Source organism: Nelumbo lutea, chromosome 1 (assembly GCF_056320005.1).
Source record: "Nelumbo lutea isolate HS-2025 chromosome 1, American lotus-T2T, whole genome shotgun sequence".
In the NCBI taxonomy this organism is placed as follows: Eukaryota; Viridiplantae; Streptophyta; class Magnoliopsida; order Proteales; family Nelumbonaceae; genus Nelumbo; species Nelumbo lutea.
In genome coordinates, this window is record NC_142684.1 from 84373131 (window position 1) to 84398571 (window position 25441).

General features: G+C 37.9%; 1 protein-coding gene across 1 annotated transcript; it reads right to left on the bottom strand.

Moving 5' to 3' along the window:
• Nucleotides 1-12802: 12802 nt before the first annotated feature.
• On the bottom strand, nt 12803-24797 carry LOC148875797 (uncharacterized). Its single transcript, XM_088965755.1, has 3 exons — nt 24514-24797; nt 24295-24317; nt 12803-12909 (listed from the first exon to the last, which is right to left on the bottom strand). Exons 1-3 carry the CDS (start codon nt 24795-24797, stop codon nt 12803-12805), a joined length of 414 nt encoding a protein of 137 aa, XP_088821881.1.
• Between the last annotated feature and the right edge of the window lie 644 nt (nt 24798-25441).

Consider the following 25441-nt stretch of genomic DNA (forward strand, 5'->3'; position numbering starts at 1 on the left):
CATTATTTTAATATTTTTATAGGCATTCATTATTTTTTAAACTTTAATTATTTCATTTATTAATTACCAATTTTTAACTATTAATTTATTATTTTTTATTTGTATTGTTTTAATATTATTTTGAAGTTGAAAATTATTTTTTATGATATCATGTGAATTGAACTCAACATTTCCAAATAATATGTTATAGGGGTAAAATAATAAAATCAGTGAATTTCATATGGTAAAAGGTTGATTCAACACAAACAAACATATTGGTTCAGAGCCTCTTAAAAGTAGAAAAGAGCCTATACTTCTTTTAAAATTTCAGATACAAATAATATCTTTTTAACTTTTTAGATTTCAGATTTATCAAATGCCACCTAACTTTGTATTTTGTATTATTTTGTATTATTTTGAATTTTTTGTATTGTACATTTTGTATTCCCTTCCAAGCCTAAGATTTCACTTTATGATGTGGAGTAGTTGTGGCAAACTCTCTGTTTTTGTTTTTTCTTTTCTTTTTTTTTTTTGTTTTTTTTTTTGGTGCTTGTGACCTTGTGTATGATGTAATTGGTTTAGGTCGACACCTCTCTCCTCCATCTCTTTAGATTTCAAATGCAATAATAAGCATGACAAGGATAAAAGTGTTAATGTTCATGTTCTCCTTCGTTGCAGGCTGGTCAAACCTGATCTTTCCTTGAATTTCTAGTTAATGGAAGAAATTTTTTGAATTTCAGACTATAATGACTTCTTCACTCGACATCAAATTGGGATTCTTACCAGAAACCCAACTATTCAATCATCTTTTGGACCTGTATTCCAAGTGCTCGGAATTCGTATCTGAAAATCTTTGATGAAATGCTAGAGAGAAATCTGATATCTTCTTCCACCTTGATCTCTGGATATTCCCAATCTAATACACCTCAGTTGGCCTTGAATCCTGTACCGTTTTTGCAGAAAAAAAGGGTTTAACTTGAACCAATTTGTTTTTTCAAGTTTGATTCTCTAGTGTGTTCAAAACTGAAATGGGCTTGATTCTTACCGTCTTGCGGAGCTTTTTCAAACCCAACCGAAAAGTTTCGTTAGTTGGGTTTTATTCCCTGAACTGCCATTAGGTGCATCCAAACAAATTTTTCATCAAATTAGATTTTATTTTAAAATTTTGAGAAATAATGAAGGATAAATTTAACATTTTAAAAATACTTTAAAAAAATTTGCCCTTTATTTTATTCATAAATAATTCAAATCGATCGACAACAAAATAGCTGTCGCTTTTGTTGAACAATAATTTAATAATAGAATATAGACTTAATTATTAAAAAAGAAAGGAAAAATAGAGCCATGATTTCGAAATTAACCACTACATACATAATTAATGGTTGGTTTATGTACACATTCAATTTGTTTTTTTTTTTTTTGTCGTGTTCATCATAAGACCTAAACCGTGGCTGACGCTCCTCCTGAATAGACTTTTGGCTCAATAGTTTTTTTTTTTTCAAGACTCAAATTATATACTATAAGCAAATATCTATACTTACTCTCCATATATACAACGTTATCTGTCAAACTCAAAACCATTCTAGCCTATTTTTAATTCACAGCTTCGATTTAGCAACTCGACTAAATTAGTTTGGAGACTAACTGTTAAATAATTGTTTTCATTCATCAGTGTTTTGCCATTTGTTTTATTATTAATTTAGTTGCAGCTAATTAATGGAATAAATAAAAACGAATGGAGCCTCTGCCTCACCGACATTTTAAGAAACCAATTTATTTTAGGATAAAATATAAAAAACCTCCCTTAAAATTTTTTACAATCATAAAAAATTCCACTGTATTTTTGAAAAACTTGACAAAAACCTCCCTTTTGTCAATGAGTAAGACGAAAAACGTTAAACTGATGATTAATTTTTTCTAAATATCTATTTTACCCTTTTACAAATTAATTGCTTTTGTTTTTGCTAAAATACCCCTGTCCAGATATTATACCTTTTTACCCCCTTTTATTATCCCAGTTTCTATTTTTCCTGTTTATACTTTTCTAGTTTGAAGAGGAGAAAAATAGGAGGAACGAACAAACAAGGGTTTTGAGGAACACAGCATAAGCCTCTTTATACTTTTCATTTTTGTTTTTTTTTCTTCTTTGCCTATTTTTCTCCCTCTTTCAAATATATTCAACCAAAGTGAGTGAACACAGCACAAGCCGACTTCTTATTCTTCCTCTTTCGGTCATTATTTTGACACTGATCTTTGGTTCATTGTATTAACATTATTTTAATGCACACGAGTTTCGGTCATTATTTTGACATTGATCTTTGGTTCATTGTTTTGACATTATTGGTTTGTTTTAACAGTATTTTAATGCACACATGTTTTGGTCATTATTTTAACAGCGTTGCTCTATTTTCAAATGTATTCAGCCAAGCGAGTGAACATAGCACAAGCCGATTTCTTATTCTTCCTCTTTCGGTCATTATTTTGACACTGATCTTTGGTTCATTGTTTTAACAGTATTTTAATGCACACAGGTTTCGGTCATTATTTTAACAATATTGCTTCATTTTCATGTGTATTCAGCGAGATGGTTTCTCTCTTTTCATTCAAATTCTCAGTAGTATTATTTTGTAGAATGTTAATAGTATTGCTCTATTTGGAGCTTCATTAAATGAGTCACTCGATTGATTAGTCTTGGATTTTTACAGAATTTTAGGGATCTAGAAAGAGGTCAGTTGGTTGTGATGGGTCTTTGATGAATTCACTTTTTGAGCTAAAACCAGTATTGAACTCATCATCGTCTCCTTAAACTCCTTGAGCATCTTCAAAACTTGCCACATCGTGGATCTCTGTTCCGGAGATGTCTGGCTGCACGTGGTGGCTATCTCAAGAAGCATGGCTAGCAGGTTCTCTTCGCCAGCATCGTCGTCCCTGATGGATCTGACCCAATTAAGCAGACTACTGGATATGCAGGGGATGCTGGGGTGGAGGTTTTTTGGTCAGAAGTTCTAGTAAGAGGACACCGAAGGAGTAGACATCGGATTTGGAGGTGGCTCGATGATTGGACTTGAAGACCTTAGGGGCCCTATATCCGTTAGAGTCAAGGGTTTCATCATATTGGAGGTATTGGCGAGCACGACAAGGTAGTAATCCGTGAGACGAGCCTCAAAATCGGGACCAATAAGTTACATTGGAGGACTTGAGGTTGCCATGAATATTAAAATGTTGGTACACATTTTCAGAAGTCGTTAAATGAACTCTCTCGAAGATCAATAAAGATAATCTATTTTCAATGTTTTTGTTTCATTCCAATGAAACTCGTTTTATCTTCCAAATCTAATTAATTCCCAAGGTCTATCGATTCTTCTCCCAAGGTAATTAATGTCAGCCCAAGTCCAATGTAAGTCGGTTCACCTTCAACCGACTTCATCTAGTATAAATAGACCTCTGTACTGGTTCGATACATAAAAGAGAAAAATCAGAATACTACAAAACCTTTCTCTCGTTCAACCAAGTTCTACTCTGTTTTTTTTCTATCTTGTTTTTTTACAGTATTTGTTGTTACTATCATTATTAACCATCAGTGGTATCAGAGCACGTTCGATCAAATCTCTTGGGCGTGAGTTCTTCTAAACAATGTGTGCAGAAGTCAATCGTTCCACCCTTTCTCTTCCAATCTTCAATGGAGAAAACTATGACTTCTGGTCTATCAAAATGAAGACCTATTTTCGGTCACAAAGTTTATGGAGAATCGTTGAGGAAGGATTCTGCATTGCTGAAGACACCTCTACTCTTTCAGCAAGTCAAAAGAAGATCTATGAAGAAAATCAACAAAATGATTGTCAAGCACTATTCTGCTTACAGCAAGCAATGGCTGAGGAGATATTTCCTCGAATCATGGGCACACCAACTGCAAAAGAAGCATGGGATACACTGCAAGAGGAGTTCCAAGGATCTGTCAAGGTACGCACTGTTAAATTGCAGAAGTTTAGAAGGGATTTTGAAAATCTTAAGATGAAGGATAATGAGACTGCAAAAGATTACTATTCTAGAATAAAAGGAATAGTAAATCAAATGAGAGCCTATGGGGAGACTATTTCTGACAAGAAAATAGTCGAAAAAATTTTAATCTCTTGCACAGAGAGATATGATCAAATAATTTCGGTGATAGAAGAAACAAAGGATCTAGAAACACTATCACCAACAGAATTGATGGGCTCTCTCGAGACATATGAAAATAGGCGTGATAGGCAGAATGAAAATTCGGTTGAATCTGCCTTTCAGTCTAAAGTTAATCTGCGGTCTCATAAACCAAAAGTTGATGGAAGAAAGTCACAAGGAAAACCAAAAGAAAATAATGACAAGTTTTCTTCATGTGGTATTTGCAATAAGAGAAATCACTTGGAGAAAGGTTGCTGGTTTAAAGAAAAACCACAGTGCCAAAATTGTAAAAAATTTGGCCATGTTGAAAAAGTTTGTAGATTCAAAAAAACCCATCAAGCTAATTTTTCAAAAAAGAAAGATGAGGAAAATAATCTCTTTTATGCTTGTCATTTTGCAATAGAAGAAAAAAAGGATACTTGGTATCTTGACAATGGGTGTAGTAATCATATGACTAAAAATGAAAGCATCTTCCATAGCCTTGATAAAATCAAAACAAAAGTCAAAATTGGTAATGGCGACTTCATGGAAGCAACAGGCAAAGGCACCATTGTTGTTGACACCAAACAAGGCAAGAAATACATAAATGATGTACTTTTGGTCCCTAACATTGATCAAAATCTACTTAGTGTGGGTCAAATGATAGAAAGAGGCTACTCTCTATGTTTTGAGGGAAACTCTTGCACAATCTATGATAAGCAAGACAAATCCCTTGAAATTGCAAAAACAAAAATGACAGAAAACAGGAGCTTTCCCATTCAATGGAAAGATGCAAGTTATATCGCAATGCAAGCACAATTGGACGAGTTGTGGCTATGGCATAGAAGATTCGAACACTATAATTTCCATGGATTAAGGATTCTTCAGCAGAAGAACATGACGTGTGACCTACTAGCCATCAAGGAGTTCAACAATGTCTGTGAAGGGTGTATGCTCGGAAAACAGCATCGACAACCCTTCCCATCCGGCAAAGCTTGGAGAGCCAAAGCACCATTGGAGATAATTCATACAGATGTTTGTGGTCCAATGCGTACTCCATCAAATAATCAAAACAGGTATTTCATCCTCTTCATTGATGATTATACTAGAATGACATGGGTTTATTTCTTGCGAGAAAAATCGCAAATTTTTTATATTTTTAAAAAATTCAAAGCCCGTATTAAGAAGCAAAGTGGTTACAACATCAAGACCATAAGAAGTGACAGAGGCAAAGAATATACCTCTAATGAATTCAACAAGTTCTGTGAAGATAAAAGCATGGAGCATCAACTTACAGTCGGGCACACTCCAGAACAGAATGGAGTATCCGAAAGAAAAAACAGAACTATTATGTAGACTGCAAGAGCCATGCTCATGGAAAAAGGTTTTCCCAAAATTTTCTGCGCAGAGGCAGTAAGCACTGTTGTCTATCTGCTCAACAGATGTCCTACTAAAGCTGTGCAAGATAGGACACCAATTGAAGCTTGGAGTGGGCAAAAACCATCAGCAAAGCATCTCAGAGTTTTCGGATGCATATGCTACACACATGTCCCACAAGAGAAAAGAGGCAAACTGGATGAGAAGACTGATAAAGGAATTTTCTTAGGCTATAGCACTCAATCAAAAGGCTATCGAGTCTATAGCTTAAAGAAAGAAAAACTCATAATCAGTCGAGATATAAGCTTTAACGAAGATGCTGCATACAATTGGGAGACAAAAGAAGTTGAAAAAAAGACTATCAACTTGCCTCTATTACCAAGTCAAAGAATTGAAGAAGATCGTGATCAAATCAGTTCGCCAATACAATCAGAACTGGAACAAGCTTCACAGTCTACTCCGGACTCACCACCAAGGCGCACTAAATCCTTAACAGAAATATATGAGACATGCAACTTGATGATCATAGAACCAAAAAGCTTTGAAGAAGCTTTTAAGGAAGAAATTTTGAGAAAAACTATGAATGAATAGATAAAAATGATTGAAAAAAATGAGACTTGGGAACTTGTGGATCGTCCACAAGACAAAGACACTATTGGAGTTAAGTGGGTCTACAAGACAAAGCTTAACTCAGATGGCTCAATCCAGAAGCTTAAAGCAAGGCTAGTTGTCAAAGGATACTCACAACAATACGGTATCGACTACAATGAGACATTTTCTCCAGTTGCTCGCCTTGACACAATCAGGGCATTGATAGCACTTACTGCACAGAAGAAATGGAAAACTTTTCAACTTGATGTGAAATCTGCATTCCTCAATGGCTATCTTAAGGAGGAAATCTATGTGGAACAACCTCAAGGGTTCGTGGTGCAAGGAAAAGAAGACAAAGTTCTCAGATTAAAGAAGGCATTATATGGCTTAAAACAAGCTCCGTGAGCTTGGTACAGCAGAATCGACAATTACTTCTTGGAGCAAGGATTCAGGAGGAGCTATAATGAGCCAACACTCTACATCAAGACTCAAGGTACAAATGACACTCTCATTGTTTCTTTATATGTTGATGATCTCATTTATACTGGAAATAATGAAAAGATGGTCAAGAAGTTTAAAGAAGACATGATGAAGACTTTTGAGATGACTGATTTAGGCCTAATGCACTACTTTCTTGTAATTGAAATATCTCAAGAAGAAGAAGGGACATTCATCTCACAAAATAAGTATACAGAAACTCTTTTGAAGAAATTCAAAATTGAGGGGTGCAAAACAGTCTCCACTCCATTAGACAACACTAAAGCATACAAAAAGGAAGATGACTCACCTAAGGCAAATGAATCACAATTTTGAAGTATGATTGGAAGTCTTCTCTATTTAACTGTTACAAGACCAGACATCATGTATGTAGTTAGTCCATTATCAAGATTCATGCAAAATCCAAGTCAAGTCCACCATGGAGCAGCTAAAAGAATACTAAGGTATTTGCAAGGTACAAAGAGATATGGAATTTAGTACAGAGTCACACATGACTCTAAGCTCATTGGCTACACCGACAGTGACTGGGCAAGTTCGGTTGATGACATGAAAAGCACATCTGGTTATGCTTTCACACTTGGATCAGGGATATTTTCTTGGGCTTCAAAGAAGCAAGCAACTGTTGCCCAATCATCAGCTGAAGCAGAATATATTGCAGCAGCAATAACAACGAGCCAAGCTATATGGCTCAAAAGAATATTTGATGACATGGGAGAACCACAAGATGGTGCTACTGAAATCTACTGCGATAGCAAATCTACTATTGCAATGGCAAAGAATCCCATATTTCACAGGAACCAAACATATTGGCATCAAGTATCACTTTATCAGAGAAGCAGAAGGAAACAAAGAAATAGAGCTCAAACATTGCAAAACAGAAGAACAGTTAGCTGACATATTCACAAAGGCTCTACCAAAAGGCAAGTTTGAATTGTTACGAGACATGATTGGAATTGCTGAAATGTGCACCAAGGAGGAGTATTAAATGTTGGTACACATTTTCAGAAGTCGTTAAATGAACTCTCTCGAAGATCAATAAAGATAATCTATTTTCAATGTTTTTGTTTCATTCCAATGTAACTCGTTGCATCTTCCAAATCTAGTTAATTCCCAAGGTCTGTCGATTCTTCTCACAAGGTAATTAATGTCAGCCCAAGTCCAATGTAAGTCGGTTCATCTTCAGCCGACTTCATCTAGTATAAATAGACCTTTGTACAGAAAAAAAATCAGAATACTACAAAACCTTTCTCTCGTTCAACCAAGTTCTACTCTGTTTTTTTTTCTTTTTTTTTTTTTACAGTATTTGCTGTTACTATCATTATCAACCATCATTGAACAAGCCTGGATAGTGGATGCTTGATGCATATACCACGTCCTCTGCTATTTTCAAGCATATGAAGTCCAGTGGAGTGGAGTGGTCTGGCCCGTGTTGATCTCGAACCTGTGACATTATTTATTGGGGTAAAATAAAAAGGGTATAATGGGCATTTGAAAAAATAATAATTTTTATATTTTACCCTTTATTTTATATAATAGTAATGTATGAACTGAAGAAGAATGCATTTTTTAACTTATCCAACCGTCCTCTTTGGTCTACTAGTGGTGTGCCACTTGCATTAATTGTACGTGAAAAAATACAGTGGCACACTGGCACGTGCATTTGTATTTATCAAAAGAGATAGTGGAGAAAGAAAAACAAATGGATCACAGCATTGGCTGGCATATTAGGTCATTGACTAATGTTTAAGAGTTAAAAGAATAGAATAAGAAATTATGCAAATAATGTGTATTTTAGACATATAAATGCTTAAATCATTTGTTAAAATTAGGATATAAATAAGAAACAAAGATAGAATAGGAAATCATTTGAAAAACAAAGTATTTTAATATATATATATATATATATATATATATATATATAATAGTTTGAACATTGACCTATTAATGAATTAATGGATTATAAGGATAAGATGGAAATTTGCCTAAATAAAAGGAGTATCATAGGTATACCAACGTCTGAACCAATGGCAAACATATTATAGAAAAATAAATGAAGAAAGAAGGATATTTATTTATTTTAATAAATTAACTAGCGGAGGGTCCTGCATTGTAGGGGCTTGTAAAAGCTAAATTATTGTATAGGAAAAATGAATTTGTAAAAGATAAATTTTTTAATTAAAAATTTTTAGGAAAAATGATCTACTTAAAATAAGTATAAATTTATAAATAATAATATATTTAATTTAATAAAATAAAATAATAAATAAATAAATAAAATTTTCAATTTTGAAGTCAATCTAATATAAATAAATCAATTTTGTTGTTAAATAAAGAATACAAATCTTTTTTTTCTCAATTTCCTAGCTAGGCTTTGGGGTTTATATGGAGGTCAAGCTTAGGCTCAAGATCTAGGCCCAATAATCTAGTCATGCTCAAGCTTGGGCTTGAATATGTTCTGTTGATATAAAGGCAAAGCCGAGCGTGGCCTATGAATAGGTTTAGTCCCGACCCAGGGTGGAGGCAATGTGACACCAACTCACCAAGGAGCCATGGCCCCCCTATGGCCCAACAAATCCCCACTCTTCATCTATATTTTCCCACTCCCCCACCCCAATGTTTGCCCCCTAATGACCATCCATATTTATTCCCCTACCCCCTAATCCACTTAGATTTGGTACCCCTCAAAAAAAAATTCCTAACTCTACTCTTGCCTAACCTAGACCTAACCTATTGATAGCCCTAAATTACCCCCCCCCCAATCCACTTATATTTTAGCCCCCTCATAAAAAATTCCAAGCTCCGCCCCTGCCTAATGCAGACCTAACCTATTGATAGCCATAAATTATTAGGCACGAGGAGAAAGAGAAATAATTTGTTAGTAAAATAAATTATTAACTAATTGAATAATTTAGTAAATTGAATAAATAAAAATCTATGGATAATAATTTACTTAATTTTGTAAAATAAATTAATTAATTATTTATTGTAATAAAATAAATAAGTAGCTATTCATTTATTATTGGGACATGACTGGTCCAAGTTATCTAGAACCAAACCCGACCCATTGACAACCCTAAATATTGGGCACATGTTGAATTCAATAAATAAAAATTATAGATAATATATTTAATAAAATAAAATAAAATAATTAATAATTAATTAAAATTTTCACTTTTGAAGTCAATTTAATATAAATAAATCAATTTTATTGTTAAATAAAGAATACAAATCTTTTTTTCTCAAATGTAAATAATTGTAATTGTAAATAAAGAATACAAATCAATTTTATTTTGTAGGTTGGCATAATTGTAAATAGTTATATATGGCATTGTTGTAATTTTTGAATATCATATACATTGCAATAAAGAAAGTAAATTTGTCTTATATGTGGCATTCCTGTAATTTTTGAATACCTTAGAATCAATTAAATTGGAAGATTTGTCTTGTATGTGGTAGTCTTATAATTTTCAAATACCATAGAGACAATTACAAATTTGAAGGTTTATCTTATATGAGATAGTCAAGTAATTTTCAAATAACATAGGGGAAATTATAAGTCAATCACATAAGGGGGTTTGTCTTTAAGCGGCATTCTTATAATTTCTAATAAAAAAAAAAAGCAAAAGTTACTAATAGATTCTATTTCTTGCATTCTCATTTTTTCTTCCTACACATTTCAACTTAGCATATGTATATAGATATATTATAAGAATAAAATGAAATTTTGTGTAAATAAAAATTAAAGAGTATTATAGGTAACAAAAGTTGGACGAAAGGGAATGGGAGTAAATCTTTTATATGTAGAGATTAAAAAAAAAAATTAAAGTTTGATATAGAGCATTTTAAAAGTATCCAACTGCTCAGTCTTAATAATGTAGCTTAATGACCTGTTTCCAAGACATCCCAATTATGTGTGTATTTTCTTTGAAAATTGAGGGTTGGGAGCTCGTGTGACTGGTGTGAAAAGTTCTTGGTGAGGGAATCACATCTAAAAGGGACTAAGCCACATGCGTCATTGAACAACTTCATAGATGCATTTTAAAGAAAAGTTTTGAAGTTCACGCTAGATCAGTTAGTAAAATAATTTAATAGGTTCAAAATATATAAATACATCGTTTTTAAGGGTCACTGATAAAGCCATATATTAAGAGTTAGTTGGATTTAAACGATGTAGATGATAGGATATGATGTGGCAATTCAACATGTATTGAGAATATCAATACTTTTAACCTATCCCTTGAATAAATTAAATTTTCCTTTAAACTGTGATGAACAAACATGTGAAAAAAGGTGTTTTAACTTTTAAGCATATGATAAGTGTTTCTTTTGAAACATGATTTAAAGTCCAAAACACTTTAAGGCCCAAAGACAGACTAAAATATTGGGCAATTGGGCTTTGGAGTTTTAAAAACACAAGTCCTGAAGCCTACAATGAAAGAGCATCTTCAATTCATTACAAGGAATCAAGATGACCTTTTCATTTACGTATCCATTTTATTGTTTAATCAACTGTGTGAAATCTGGATCATAGCATAGGTGTTGAAAAAGAACAGAGAACCTCACTCCTGCAATTTTATTTGCACTGATGCAAAACTATGGTAGTGTAAATGATTTGGGTATAAATTTTGTTTTATTTTTATTTCAAATTCTACCTCATTTTGTTTGATTGTTGCAGTGTAAAGGAAGTAAATTGAGACAGAATTAACGAGAATAAAGTAAAGCCCAAAACAAAAATTAACCAGAATTTGCATTCCTTACATTTGTACTAGTACAAATAAAATAGCACTGCATCCAAAGGCAGCCTAAGGAGGGATAGTGAAACTTAGGTCCCGAAATTCTTACTTGCAATATAGAACTACAATGTATTATTAAATTCCATCACTAGCATTCTATCAGCATAAAACTAACTTTTTAGGAGAACATTTTCCCTTTCTTTTATTGTTAGTGAGAACGAACCAACAATAGTAGATTGTTGGAGAAGTTCAAAACTTGTATCTTGAAGATACAATAAAGGAAAGGGAAAAAAGTGGTCGGATAAATCTACTAAACTAAAGGAATGTTAACGACAAGAGCAAAGTGTGGAAACCTAAAATCATAGAGTAGCTCTCTGTTGCAAATGGAAGCTCCAGGACCAAGTGTCACTACCCTCAATGTACAATATGGTTCTCTCTATTTTACCCAAAACTAATAAACCATCTTATTTAACGTCTTCATCACCTTCGACCAGAAGTATATGATAGGAAAGCAAGTAGGGTTGCTCTCTCTAGTAGGAAGTGAACAAATCAGATTGGATTCGGATAGGGGTATATCTCAATCTGATCCAATAATGTAAATCCTACATCCAAATCCAATCTGATTTGATTATTTGACAGATCTCACAAAGATCAATTTGAATTGGAATCCCATTGGATATCTGAATCTGATTTGATGGGATTTGCTAACCCATAAGTATGTAAAGTTTAACAAATTTTTAACAGGGAAAAAAAAAGAAATACTTAAAATGGTCTATACAAAGAAAAACAAAAAACACAAACATTTCGTCAACCATATATATAGATAGGAAGTAATTCAAATTCAATCTGATTTTTAGAATGATTTTATTTTCAATTCCATCTGATTAAAAAAATCTAACAAGAGGATACCCGAATTCAACCAAATAGGAACAGATTCGAATTGAGATTTGAATGGACCATTTGCACCCCTACTCTTTAGTTGAATTACAGATTTTTTTTAGGCTGTGTTTGGATGGGGTGTAAAACCCGGTTCGGTGTATTTTTACATTCCAATCCTATTTTGCGGCCATTTGGATGGGGTGTAAAAATGCACAAAAAATCGATGTAAAATTGATTTTTGATTTTTTTTACTTCGATTACCGATGTATTTTATACATCGATATTTTCAATGTAAAACTCCATCAAACTAAACAAGGTGTAAAAACTCTAAATCAACCAACAAATCTTCGTCTCCTCTGATCCTCTCTCTTATCATCGAGCACTTCGCTAGCACCCTCACCACCGTTCTGCTGGTCACCTCTTCTCTTCCACTCCCTCCCTCTCTTTCGCTCTTTCTCTTCTTTTCTCTTTGTCTTTCACAGATTTGAATGCCCTAATCTTAGAACATAGAGGATGCTCTTAGGCTGTCATCATCCCCATCTCGCAACGAACAGAAGGTACCAGATCTAGAGCTCGCCACATTGCGGCCCTATCCATGACAACAATCATTACCAAGTGGTGCTACTCGCATCGTTCTTGCAACTCAAATGGGAATGGTACCCTATACACATCGGAACATTCAAATTCAAAACCCTTGCTCTGGCTCCACCACCACCTGAAGGGATGGGATATCCATCACATGGACGCCCAAATCTTGCGGAATGGACTAGCAGAATTGCAAAAAAAAATTTCTCCCATCTTTGCAGGGAATCGAATTCCCTATTTTAGAAAAATATATTTTTCAATGATCAATCTTGAACCATGAACCAAACCAGATCTGAAGCAAAAGGAGTAGGAGGGAGGTTGTACCTGATACGAAGAATTAGTATCTCCCAATGGACGTGTTCATGCACAAGGAAATATCCAAAGACTGCTCCCACTGAAGATGGTGTAGTGCAGGATGGAGAAAAATCAACAATGCTCTTCAAAAGAACTTGACCCTTCGCAAAAATCAACTGGAGGCTTGTGAGTACAGCTCCAATCAATATTTTCCCAAAAGATTGGTATCAAGATCAGATCTTGATTTCTCCCAAGAACTAGAGATCGAACTGAAGGTAATGGCGGCGACAGGAAGGAAGCGGCAAGAGAGATTTTGCAGAGGTTGCAGAAATCTCTCTTCTGTGATTTCAACTCTGAAGACAAGAGTCTTAGGTTGCATGTCTAAAGGCTGCCGCCCCTTCCTCCTTTTATAGATTTAAAGGGACCAGCTCCTAATCCTATTAGGAGTTACTGATCCAAATTATATCTGGATTAGAAGTCCCTTTAAGTGATAAGGGAGAACCCTTATCTTATCTGCAGATCAGATCACCCATCTCCTAATCTAATTAGGAGGCTTCCAGATCTAAATTGTATTTAGATCTTGGACTCTCTGAGTGGATAGGGTCTAGGCTCAATCCTATCAGCTGATCCATCTCATAATTTGCCCCCTTTAATTGATTGATCAAATCAGCCCAGTTCGAAATGGGTTTAAGGCCCATTTAAAGTTATGTACTCACTTAGCCTTCCAAACTGTTGCCCAGTTGGGCTCCCTTGTATGGTGTGGGACCCAAACATTGATCTACACATCAGCCACATGGGTTCAGCCTAGCCTTTGTTACAAGGCCTGGCCGAATACACTGTTATGGACAGTGCACCCCCTAAAGCCCATCTTATGGGCACTATGGGCCCAACACTTACCCTAAGTGGTCCCTGCGCCAAGTCACCTTGTAACACCTAGGGACTGTGGGCAGATGCAAAATTACCCCATCAGGTATTATCCTCAATGGTCTTACACTTAACCTCTCGGCCCATAATGATCATACACTACCCGACAATGGAGGACCTCTCCCTCGATTGTAAGGAATAGTGTTGCACTCTCTGCTTACATGGATCCCGGGAATTAAAACCTTTTGCAAATCATTTCGAAACCATAACATGTATATATATATTTTGCAAAACAAAATCTCAACAATTAAAATCGGCTATTGGCAGTCTTGGTTTCCATCAAAGAGAGTGCATCCCCGATCATTACCTTCGTCCGACAAAGGGGCTGATCCTGTCACTATGATCACCCACCCAGATGAATTCTCGGACTGTCCCAACATACCCAAGTTTTGACCCCCGCTAAGGATCTCACTGATTGGTACATCAAAGACAGCCCAATCCGACACCTAGTGTAGTATCATAATCGAGTCTAGGGGTTAGGTGTAACTTTCTAGTTTTTGCCCATCTGTCTCCAAGGTCCAGGGCAATACAAGAAATCTGGTCTAGTTCAAAGGTTCTATTAATCCTACACTACATGTGCTTCGGGTCTCACCCTGGTAGCTGAGACAAGCCACCCCAACAGTTGGCAGCACATCAGTGTCAGCTTTGGCAGGATAAATCTCCCCAGACTTACCCAATGGCTGTGAACATTCTAAACTAACACAAGTCTCATTAAGTGTCTAGTTTAAGGGTATTACACAGAAACACACCACAGGAACATCAATCAAATGTGTACTTTATTCATTTATAAAAAATTCATAATGTACATATTTCTGATTGAAGCTAAGGACATACAATTGTCTAACAACTCCCACTTGTACTTAGGTCCAATCTAGTATAAACCGGAGTCCCATACTTTCCACGTGTTTCTCGAACACTTTATGTGTCAGTGGCTTAGTCAATGGGTCTACTACATTCTCCGCTGATGCTACCTTCTGAATCAAGATGTCCCCTCTACCAACAATCTCCCGGAGTACGTGGTACTTCCTCTCGATGTGCTTCGACTTCGAGTGGGCTCGTGGCTCCTTAGCCTGAGCAATTGCTGATGTGCTATACAGAACTACTCCCAATTCGTGAACGAACTTCTTCATCCACACAGCTTCCTTGGCAACTTCACTTGCAGCAATGTATTTGGCCCCGGTTGTGGAGTCTGTTGTGGACCCCTGTTTGCTGCTTTTTCAGCAAAAGCACATGATCCTATCGTGAAAACATATCCAAATGTAGACTTTCTATCATCCGAATCTGACTGGAAATCCGCATCTGTATATCTTTGGATCTGTAGTGAACTACTATCGAATACCAGACAAAACTGTCCTTCGAAGGTACTTAAGTATGCATTTCATAGTAGTCCAATGCTCATGCCCAGTCGTTGCCTAGAATCTGAATACATCATGGACACTCACCGTCAGGAAATAGTTCTTGGTGATGAGAGCTCAGGAGCAGTGGGAGATGTCTCACAAGTTCCAGGTAGTGACCAACCTAGAAGGTCCACCCGGGTATCCAGACCACCAGTCCGATATGGTTATGACCAGGATACCTACATGGTGGAAGCCTTGACTAGTGAAGAGGATCCCGTGACTTACGTAGAAGCTATGTTAGACATAGATTCCCAGATGTGGATGGAGGCCATGAGAGCTGAGATGGACTCGATGGAGACCAATGGAGTCTGGACTCTAGTAGATCCGCCCTCCGGGGTAAAAGCAGTTGGTTGCAAATGGATCTACAAGAGGAAAAATGGCCCCGATGGCAGGATTGAGACCTTCAAAGATCGCTTAGTGGCGAAAAGGTATATTCAAAAAGAAGGCATCGATTATGAGGAAACCTTTTCGCCCGTAGCCATGCTGAAATACATTAGGATCCTGCTAGCTGTAGCAGCATACCATAACTACAAGATTTGGCAAATGGATGTCAAAACCACGTTCCTGAATGGAGATCTTAGTGAACATATCTACATGCAGCAGTCGCAAGGCTTCATTACTACTAGTCAGGAACACATGGTATGTAAGCTCAATAGATCCATATATGGACTTAAGCAGGCTTCTAGGAGTTGGAACATCTGTTTTGATTCTGCCGTCAAAACGTTTGACTTTGAGCAGAATCCGAATGAGCCCTGTGTTTACGGGAAGTCCAGTGGGGATAAGATTACATTTTTGGTATTGTACGTGGACGATATCCTACTCATTGGGAATGATGTAGAATGTTGACTTCGGCTAAGGTATGACTATCACAGCAATTCTCCATGAAAGACCTTGGAGAAGCTTCATACATATTGGGTCTTCGACTCTATAGAAATAGATCGAAGTGGATAATTGGATTATCCCAGGCTGCTTACATTGACAAAATTTTCAAAAGGTACAGCATGGAAAACTCCAAGAAAGGAAATGTTCCTTTCAGACATGGAGTAACTCTCTCCAAGAAGATGTCTCCCAAGACTTCTAAGGAGATTGAGGGCATGGGAGACGTTCCCTATGCCTCAGCCGTAGGGAGCATAATGTATGCCATGCTGTGCACTCGCCCGGACATAGCTCAGGCGGTGAGTGTGGTAAGCAGATTCTAGGCTAACCCAGGGCAGGAGCATTGGACTGTTGTGAAGACATACTTAAATACCTTCGAAAGACAAAAGAGTTTTGTCTGGTATTCGATGCCGATTTCCAATCAGATCCAGATGATAGAAAGTCTACATCTGGGTATGTTTTCATGATAGGATCGTGTGTTGTTTGCTAGAAAAGCAGCAAACATGGGCCCACTGCAAACTCCACAACCGAGGCCAAGTACATTGCCGCAAGTGAAGCTGCCAAGGAAGCCATGTGGATAAACAAATTCATACACAAATTGGGAGTGATTTTGTCCAGCACATCACCCATCATGTTGTTGTATGACAACAATGGATTGATCGCCCAAGCTAAAGAGCCTCGGGCCCACTCGAAGTCAAAGCACATCGAGAGGAAGTACCATGCACTGCGGGAGATCGTTGGTAGAGGGGACATCCTAATTCAGAAGGTAGCATCAGCGGATAATGTGGCAGACCCATTACCTAAGCCATTGACACAGAAGGTGTTTGAGAAACACGTGGAAAGTATGGGACTCCGACTTGTACCAGATTGGACCTAAGTGCAAGTGGGAGCTGTTAGACAGTCTTGTATGCCCTTAGCTTCAATCGGATTTAATGTACTTTTGTTATTTAGTGGAAATAAATTAAAGTGCATGTTTGATTTATGTTGTTTGGTATAATTCTGTGTAAGACCCTAAAGCTGAACACTTATAGAAACTTGTGTTAGTTTTAAATGTTCACAGCCATTGGATAAGTCTGGGGAGATTTATCCTGCCAAGGCTGATAGTGATGTGCCACCAAGTGTTGGGATGGCTTGTTTCGGCCATCAGGGTAAGACCCAAGGCACATGCAGTATGGAATTGCTTGAACCCTTGAACCGGACCAGATTTCCAGTATGGAGATAGATGGGCAAAACTGGAAAGTTACACCTGACCCCTAGACTCGATTATGACACATCACTAGGTGTCGGATCGGGTTGTCTTTGATGTGTCAATCAGTGAGTTCCTTAGTGGGGGTCAAAACCTAGACATGTTGGGGCAGTCTGAGAATTCATCTGAGTGAGTGGTCATAGTGACAGGATCAGCCCCTTTCTTGGACAATGGTAATGATCGGGAATGCACTCTCTCTGATGGAAACCAAATTGCCGGCAGTTGATTTCAATCGTTGGAATTTTGTTTTACAAAATTAATATATATATATATATATATATATATATATATATATGTGGTGTGTGTGTGTGTATGTATGGTTTCAAAAGATTTGCAAAAGGTTTTAATTCCCGGGATCCATGTGAGTGGAAAGTACGGCATTGTTCCTTGCAGCCGAGAGAGAGGTCTTCTCTTGTCAGGCAGTGCTTGATCATTATGGGCTGAGAGGTTGAGTGTAAGGCCATTTAGGATAATACCTGATGGGCTAATCTTGCACCTGCCCACAGTCCTTGGGTTTTTATAAGATGGCTTGGCCCAGGGACCACTTAATGTAAGTGTTGGGCCCATAGGGTCCATGTGATGGGCTCAAGGGGGTCACTGAGTCTTTCAGTGAATTCGGCTAGGCCTTGTAATAAAGGCAGGGCCGAACCCATGTAGCTGGTGTGTAGATCAATGCTTGGGTCCCATGCCATACAAAGAAGCCCAACTGGGCAGTAGATTGGAAACTGGTTAAACACTGAACACTTAATGGGCCAAAAGCTCATTTCGAACTGGGCTGATATGATCACCTGTTCATGGGGCGAATCTGAGATTAACGTCAGTAAAAGGATTGGGTCTTTAACCTTATCCATCTAAGAGACCAAATTCAAATTAGATTTGAATCTAGTAACATTCTGATAAGATCAGGAGTTAACTAACTTAATCCGCAGATAGGATTAAGATTATCCCCTATCCAAATACTGATTTGGATTGGGATAACTCACAAAAACATTGGGAGGTTTCTTAATCAAGAAGAAAGAGGAGAAAAACCCTAAGTGAAAAATACTAGATTTCGAACTAGGGTTTTTGTGTAAGCTAGAGACACCTCCTGCGAATTGAGATTTGATTTCTCACAGACTCTAGAGAGAAGAGACAGTTATGCCCTCTTCGTCCCTAGATTTCTCCTCCTCCAGTAGCTGCCATTCCCTGTTGGAAGATTGGATCTTTGCAGCAACAGGAAGTCAAGAAATCAGTTCTTGACAACAGTCTTGCAAGAAAGACCAAAAAGATTCGTTGTTCAAGGTTTCCAGAGGATTCTTGCGAAGAATCTAGTGTGTAGGATGCACCCTGCTGGTTCCGTTCCATCCACAGCTGTGTCATCTTCAGCAGGAGCGGATTTTGGTTTCTTCTTTGGGCGTCAACACCAACTTTAGGAGATATTGTTTCTCCAGATCAGGTATAATCCTTCCTGTTTCCTTTTGGTTCAGATCTGGTTTGATTATGGTTCAAGAAGAATCCTTGAATAATGTATTCTAAATTTAGGGAATATGATTCCTAGTTGGAAGAATGTAGGAATTTTTTTGAAATTCGCCCACCCATTCCACACCCTTCATGGCGTCCATCAGATGGATCCTACCATTCTTTCACTGAACTCTTTGAACTTTTCAAAGGATTCAGACTTATGTCTCATTAGGTACATGTAACCATACCGAGAATAGTCATCGGTGAATGTAATGAAATACACGTGTTGGTTACGGGTCCTAACACTGAAAGGACCACATACATTAGTATATATAACGTCAAGCATGCATGTACATCTTTAAGGCTTACCGTTAAATGGCCTCTTTGTCATCTTACCCTGAAGGCAAGGCTCACAAGTGGGAAGATCTTCTACAGTAAAAAAATCCAAAGGACCATCCTTTACCAGTCTTGTGATTCAGTCAATACCGATATGGCCAAGTCGGTAATGCCACAAGCATGTGGGATTAACTGTATCACGTGCTCTATTCTTGGGGATTTCAACCGATGTAGTTTCGGCAATATTAGTTTCTAGAGAAGGATGTAGAACATAGAGACCATTCTCCAGTTCCCCATATACGATGAATTTATTGTTTCTTTTAATAGTAATCGTATTACTGAAAAAGACAGAATATCCATCCGCACATAGTTTTTAGACAGAAATCAAATTTCTTCTTAAATTTTGCACAAAAAGACAATCTTTATGTACAATATTTCCTTCTCTAAATTTTAATTCTACGGTGCCTATTGTCGTAGCTGCAACGCTTGCAGAAGTCCCCAAGTAGAGCATCACTTCTCCATCATTCAGCCTTCTGCTTACCTTGAACCCCTGCAGTGAGTTACACACATGAGTTGAAGCCCCGGAGTCAATACACGCAGAAGCCACCAATAAGTTGGTTTCTATGACACAAGATTCAAAATTACCTTTCTTGGATTCCAGGTACTGAGGACAGTTCATCTTCTAGTGGCCGGTTTGTTTGCAGAAGTGACATGCATCTGTTGTCCTATCCTTCTTCTGCTTTTTGGGCTTGGTAGTCTTCTTCTAAGGCTTCTTTGCTTTCCTCTTTTTCTTGCCCATTTTGTTAGCTTCAACAAGTATCACCACAGGCTCATCCTTCTTAAGTAAGTCCTCGGCCCTTTGCAACATATTGCTGAGCTCTTGGACGCTGACATTCAGCTTGTTCATATTGTAGTTTAATATGAACCCATTGAAGGAAGAGGGCAAGGAGTTCAAAATGGCATCCACTTGAGTGCCAAGATCTAGTCCGGATCCAAGGGCTTCCAACTCGTTAATATATCCCATTATCCGAAAACAATGGTCATGAACTTTTTGCCCCTTGGACATCTGAGCGGTCATGAACATTTTCAAGACCTTCTACTGAGTAGAATGGTCTTGCTCTTCGTACATTGTTTTCAGACTGTCCAATATGTCCTTAGCGAGTTCGATCTGATCGAACAGCCTCTGTATTGAGTTGTCCAAAGAAGCAATGACATAGCAGCGGGCTAGGGAATTTTTATCCTCCCAATCTTGGAATTCCCTCCTACGGGATTCAGAAGCCCTATCACCTAGATGCTCCAGGGCAGAAGATTTGACTACCTTATCCAATTTTTCGGATGTTAAAACCAGCATTAGGTTACGATACCAGTCGGCATAGTTTGGGCACTTAATCTTGTTGTCATCAAGAAGCTTTGCAAATTGTCCGCTTGTCATTTTCTGATAAAACAGAAAATATCAGTCCACAACCTTATTTGATTCATGTTCATATCACATACATGGATTTTAATCTATGTTCTATTCCCATTTGTTCATCTATGAGTTTTTCCTTCTCAGGGACAGAGACAGCGACTTGTCTCTGTAATTGTGGGAAACCACATAGGGTGCATGGAGCCAACTTTTTTAGCTGCAAAACTCCACCACCTTTTTGTGAAGGATCATATCCACTCATCATATGAATTTTCCCTTTGGCCTCTATCAGACAAGGTTCAGATCCATTTTTAGGTAAACCTTTCTGTCCAGTGAGTGCTCACCCATCATATTCGTGAACGCTAAGGTACCATGAGAGAGTTCCCATTTTCAGGTGAAGCCCCTCCCACATCGGTCTATCACGTCGCAATCATCTTATGAAACACTTGGACAAGCCCAACAGCAAATGGATAACCCATTTTCTGGTGCGTTTCCTCATTACTGAAGGACACATCCTCATGCTAATGATGGAAGGTCTTTAAAGAGTTCATCATATGAATCTCCCTATCACGTGCACTCATATTTACTGGAGGGAACAAGAATTATGCCCTAGTTAATTTAAGGTCAAACCAAAGTGGCTCCCACTGACTTTCATAAAGCCAGATTTCGGTGGGCCTAAATTGGCTAGAGTTCCGCACGTAACCTCTTCAAGAGGTGTGGGGTCCACCATTGAGGGAGGTCATCCAATGACCAGGAGGGACACCATGGCAATGATGTGCATTAAGCCATGGTGTGCACAAGAGCCACTATCGAATCTTCATGGGCCAACCACTTATGGCCCATAAACGAAACACATCACACATCCATACATCACATGCAGGGAGGAATTGATCCAATCAACTAATTATTTGTAAAAACCCATTTGAAACCCATTTTAATCCATAATATTAACAATTAATATCATCTAGGTATATGGGCTGAATTAGGGTTACCCAGTTCATCCCATATAGCTTTATCCTTTGAAATGAGCTTTTGGCGGTTTTAACAATTTAAAACTGGACCTTACATGTTGGGCCGAATTGAATATCCAATTAATTATCAATTCATAGGCCCATTAAACAAAAAAAGTTGATATTCAGCCTTGATCGAACCCTAGATTCGGTCCAAACAATTTCAACCAATCTTGGTTCGAATGGGTCTAGGGTTTGATCTTTAATTAAATCTTTAATTCAAGAAAATAATCTGAAATTAAAGAATTGATAAAACAAAACAAGAATTAGTCAATCCAGGGTTGTTCGTACAATCCATCATACAAAACAAAGGTTAGATCACAGAGTGCAGTTTCACAAACTACAAATCGCAGGTAGCGAATGTCCCATCTGCGAAATCTCCTTCCTTGCGCCGCCATCTTCGATCAAAAAAAAATAATAAATAGAAAACCTAATTTCTATTATAATTACATTAGATGGAATACCTAATACATTGAGTCTAAAAATAATAAAAAAAAATTATTTACAGACCAAATGTAATGAATAAATCAAGAAACTGCAAATCTTGCAGGTTCCCTGCGCAAACCAAGAATTCGATCTCCTCTTGTACGAACATCCCATAAATCAAGAAATTCATAAAGAATTATTCTAAACAATAATCAAATTTAGATAAAGTTTAATTTGAGATTATTCTCCCCATAATTTTGGGAGCAAATTCCCAAAAACACTTTTCTACGCAAATTGGGTAGAACACCTTTTGCCCAATTGCGCAGGTTCAGATCTGAATTAAATTGATTCAAGATTTGAACCATGGCTCTGATACCACTGAAGGGATGGGATATCCATCACATGGATGCCCAAGTCTTGCAGAATGGACTGGGCGAATTTCAAAAAAAATTCTCCCATCTTTGTAGGGAGTCGAATTCCCTATTTTAGAAAACATATTTTTCAATGATCAATCTTGAACCATGAACCAAACCAGATCTAAAGCAAAAGGAGTAGGAGGGAGGTTGTACCTGATACGAATTATTAGTATCTCCCAATGGAGGTGTTCACGCCCAAAGAAGAATCCAAAGACTGCTCCCACTGAAGATGGTGCAGTGCAGGATGGATCTGAATTAGCCATGTTCTTCGAAAGAACTTGACCCTTCACAATAATCAACTGGAGGCTTGTGAGTACAGCTCCAATCAATCTTTTCCCAAAAGATTGGTATAAGATCAGATCTTGATTTCTCCCAAGAACTGGAGATCGAACTGAAGGTAATGGCGACGACAGGAAGCGGCAAGAGAGATTTTGCAGAGGTTGCAGAAATCTCTCTTCTGTGATTTCAACTCTGAAGACAAGAGTCTTAGGTTGCATGTCTAAAGGCTGCCACCCCTTCCTCCTTTTATAGATTTAAAGGGACCAGCTCCTAATCCTATTAGGAGCTACTGATCCAAATTATATTTGGATTAGAAGTCCCTTTAAGTGATAAGGGAGAACCCTTATCTTATCTGCAGATCAGATCAGCCATCTCCTAATCTAATTAGGAGGCTTCCATATCTAAATCTTATTTAGATCTTAGACTCTCTAAGTAGATAGGGTCTAGGCCCAATCCTATCTACTGATCCATCTCAGAATTCACCCCCTTTAATTGACTGATCAAATCAGCCCAATTTGAAATGGGCTTAAGGCCCATTTAAGTTTATGTACACACCTACCCTTCCAAACTGCTGCCCAATTGGGCTTCCTTGTATGGCATGGGACCCAAACATTGATATACACATCAGTCACATGGGTTCAGTCAGCCTTTGTTACAAGGCTTGGCCGAATACACTGTTATGGATAGTGCAACCCATGAAACCCATCTTATGGGTTCTATGGGCCCAACACTTACCCTAAGTGGTCCCTGTGCCAAGCCACCTTGTAACACCTAGGGTCTGTGGGTAGATGCAAGATTAGCCTATCAGGTATTATCCTCAATGGACTTACACTTAGCCTCTCAGCCCATAATGATCATACACTACCCGACAAGGGAGGACCTCCCCTCAACTGCAAGGAGTAGTGTTGCACTCTCTACTTACATGGATCCCGGGAATTAAAACATTTTGCAAATCATTTTGAAACCATAACATGTATATATATATATATATATAGATATATCTTTATATAAATATATTTTGCAAAACAAAATCTCAACAATTGAAATCGGCTGCCGGCAGTCTTGGTTTCCATCAGAGAGACTGCATCCCCAATCATTACCTTTGTCCGACAAAGGGGCTGATCCTGTCACTATGATCACCCACTGAGATGAATTCTCGGATTGTCCCAACATACACAGGCTTTGACTCCCACTAAGGATCTCACTGATTGATACATCAAAGATAGCCCAATCCGACACCTAGTGTAGTATCATAATCGAGTCTAGGGGTTAGGTGTAACTTTCTAGTTTTTGCCCATCTGTCTCCAAGGTCCTGGGCAATATTGGAAATTTGGTCCAGTTCAAAGGTTCTATTAATCCTACATTGCATGTGTTTCAGGTCTCACCCTGGTAGCTAAGACAAGACAGCCCAACAGTTGGTAGCACACCAGTGTTAGCCTTGGTAGGATAAATCTCCCCAAACTTACCCAATGGTTGTGTACATTCTAAACTAACACAAGTCTCATTAAGTGTTCAGATTAAGGGTATTACACAGAAACACACCACAGGAACATGAATCAAATGTGTACTTTATCATTTATAATAAATTCATAATGTACATATTTCTGATTGAAGCTAAGGGCATACAACTATCTAACACCACCTATATTCTTGCTCCGTCAACTCTCTAATCCTTCCTTCTTTACCCCCTTATCAGCATTCCAAGCCAGAGGCTTGGAGCTTCTTGCATCGAGCCTCCACGCCGTACTTGCCAAACTGGGCAACTCCTCTCCACATGGATTCCACCTCGACTAGGACTACTTGGCAATTTCCGAAACTCACCAACCGAGTCACTATGTAAACAAGGGAAGCTACTAACCATCCGAGAAGCTGCCCCTCCAGCGGCCATCTTTGGTCGGTTGCTGATATTCCCAGCCGAACGACTCCTAGAGAATGACCATACATTGATGTTGAGCTCCGTTGTGTTCATGCCACTGCTACTTTTCCTTTCTTTCTTCTAGTCTTTGTCTCCGTCTTCATGATTGTTGGTGGTTGTAGAGGATGCCACAACTGTCCTTTCCTTCCACCCTTCTTGAAAATGTCCCCCCATCGCTTGAATTTTGAAAATACAAGCTATGACTCAAATAACAAAGCTGTTGACTCTGGTCTTGGCCCAGGCTCTAATTCGAGTTATGGAGTGTGCACCTCCTCTGATTGGCTTTGGGTTCTAAGTCAAGTGGGTTGGAGTGGTGGGAAGGGAGGTGGAGCGGAGTAAAACTTCATCAAGTGGGAAGGAGGGGTTTCTAACCATCTAGAACTTGAACTCAAGTGAGTTGGAAGCGCTGCTCCTCCTTCCACTATTGTTGGGTGAGAGAACTTTGTGGGTTGCAGGTGTTTGACCTTCTAGTTCAATTTTGGGTTTCTCCATGGATGCAATCATGCGAGAGTCATCCAGAAAGGAAGAGAGAGAGTGTGTGTGAAAGGGGATAGGAGGGAAGTGGGGAGTAGTTTTGTTGTATAGAGGTGGGCGGTGTGAAGTTTCTTTCTTTCCTCGGGAGTCAGCACATGGTTCCGTGCAGTAGTTCTCACATAGGCTTTTATTCCAAAATAGTTGAATTTGACATTAATAGGCAT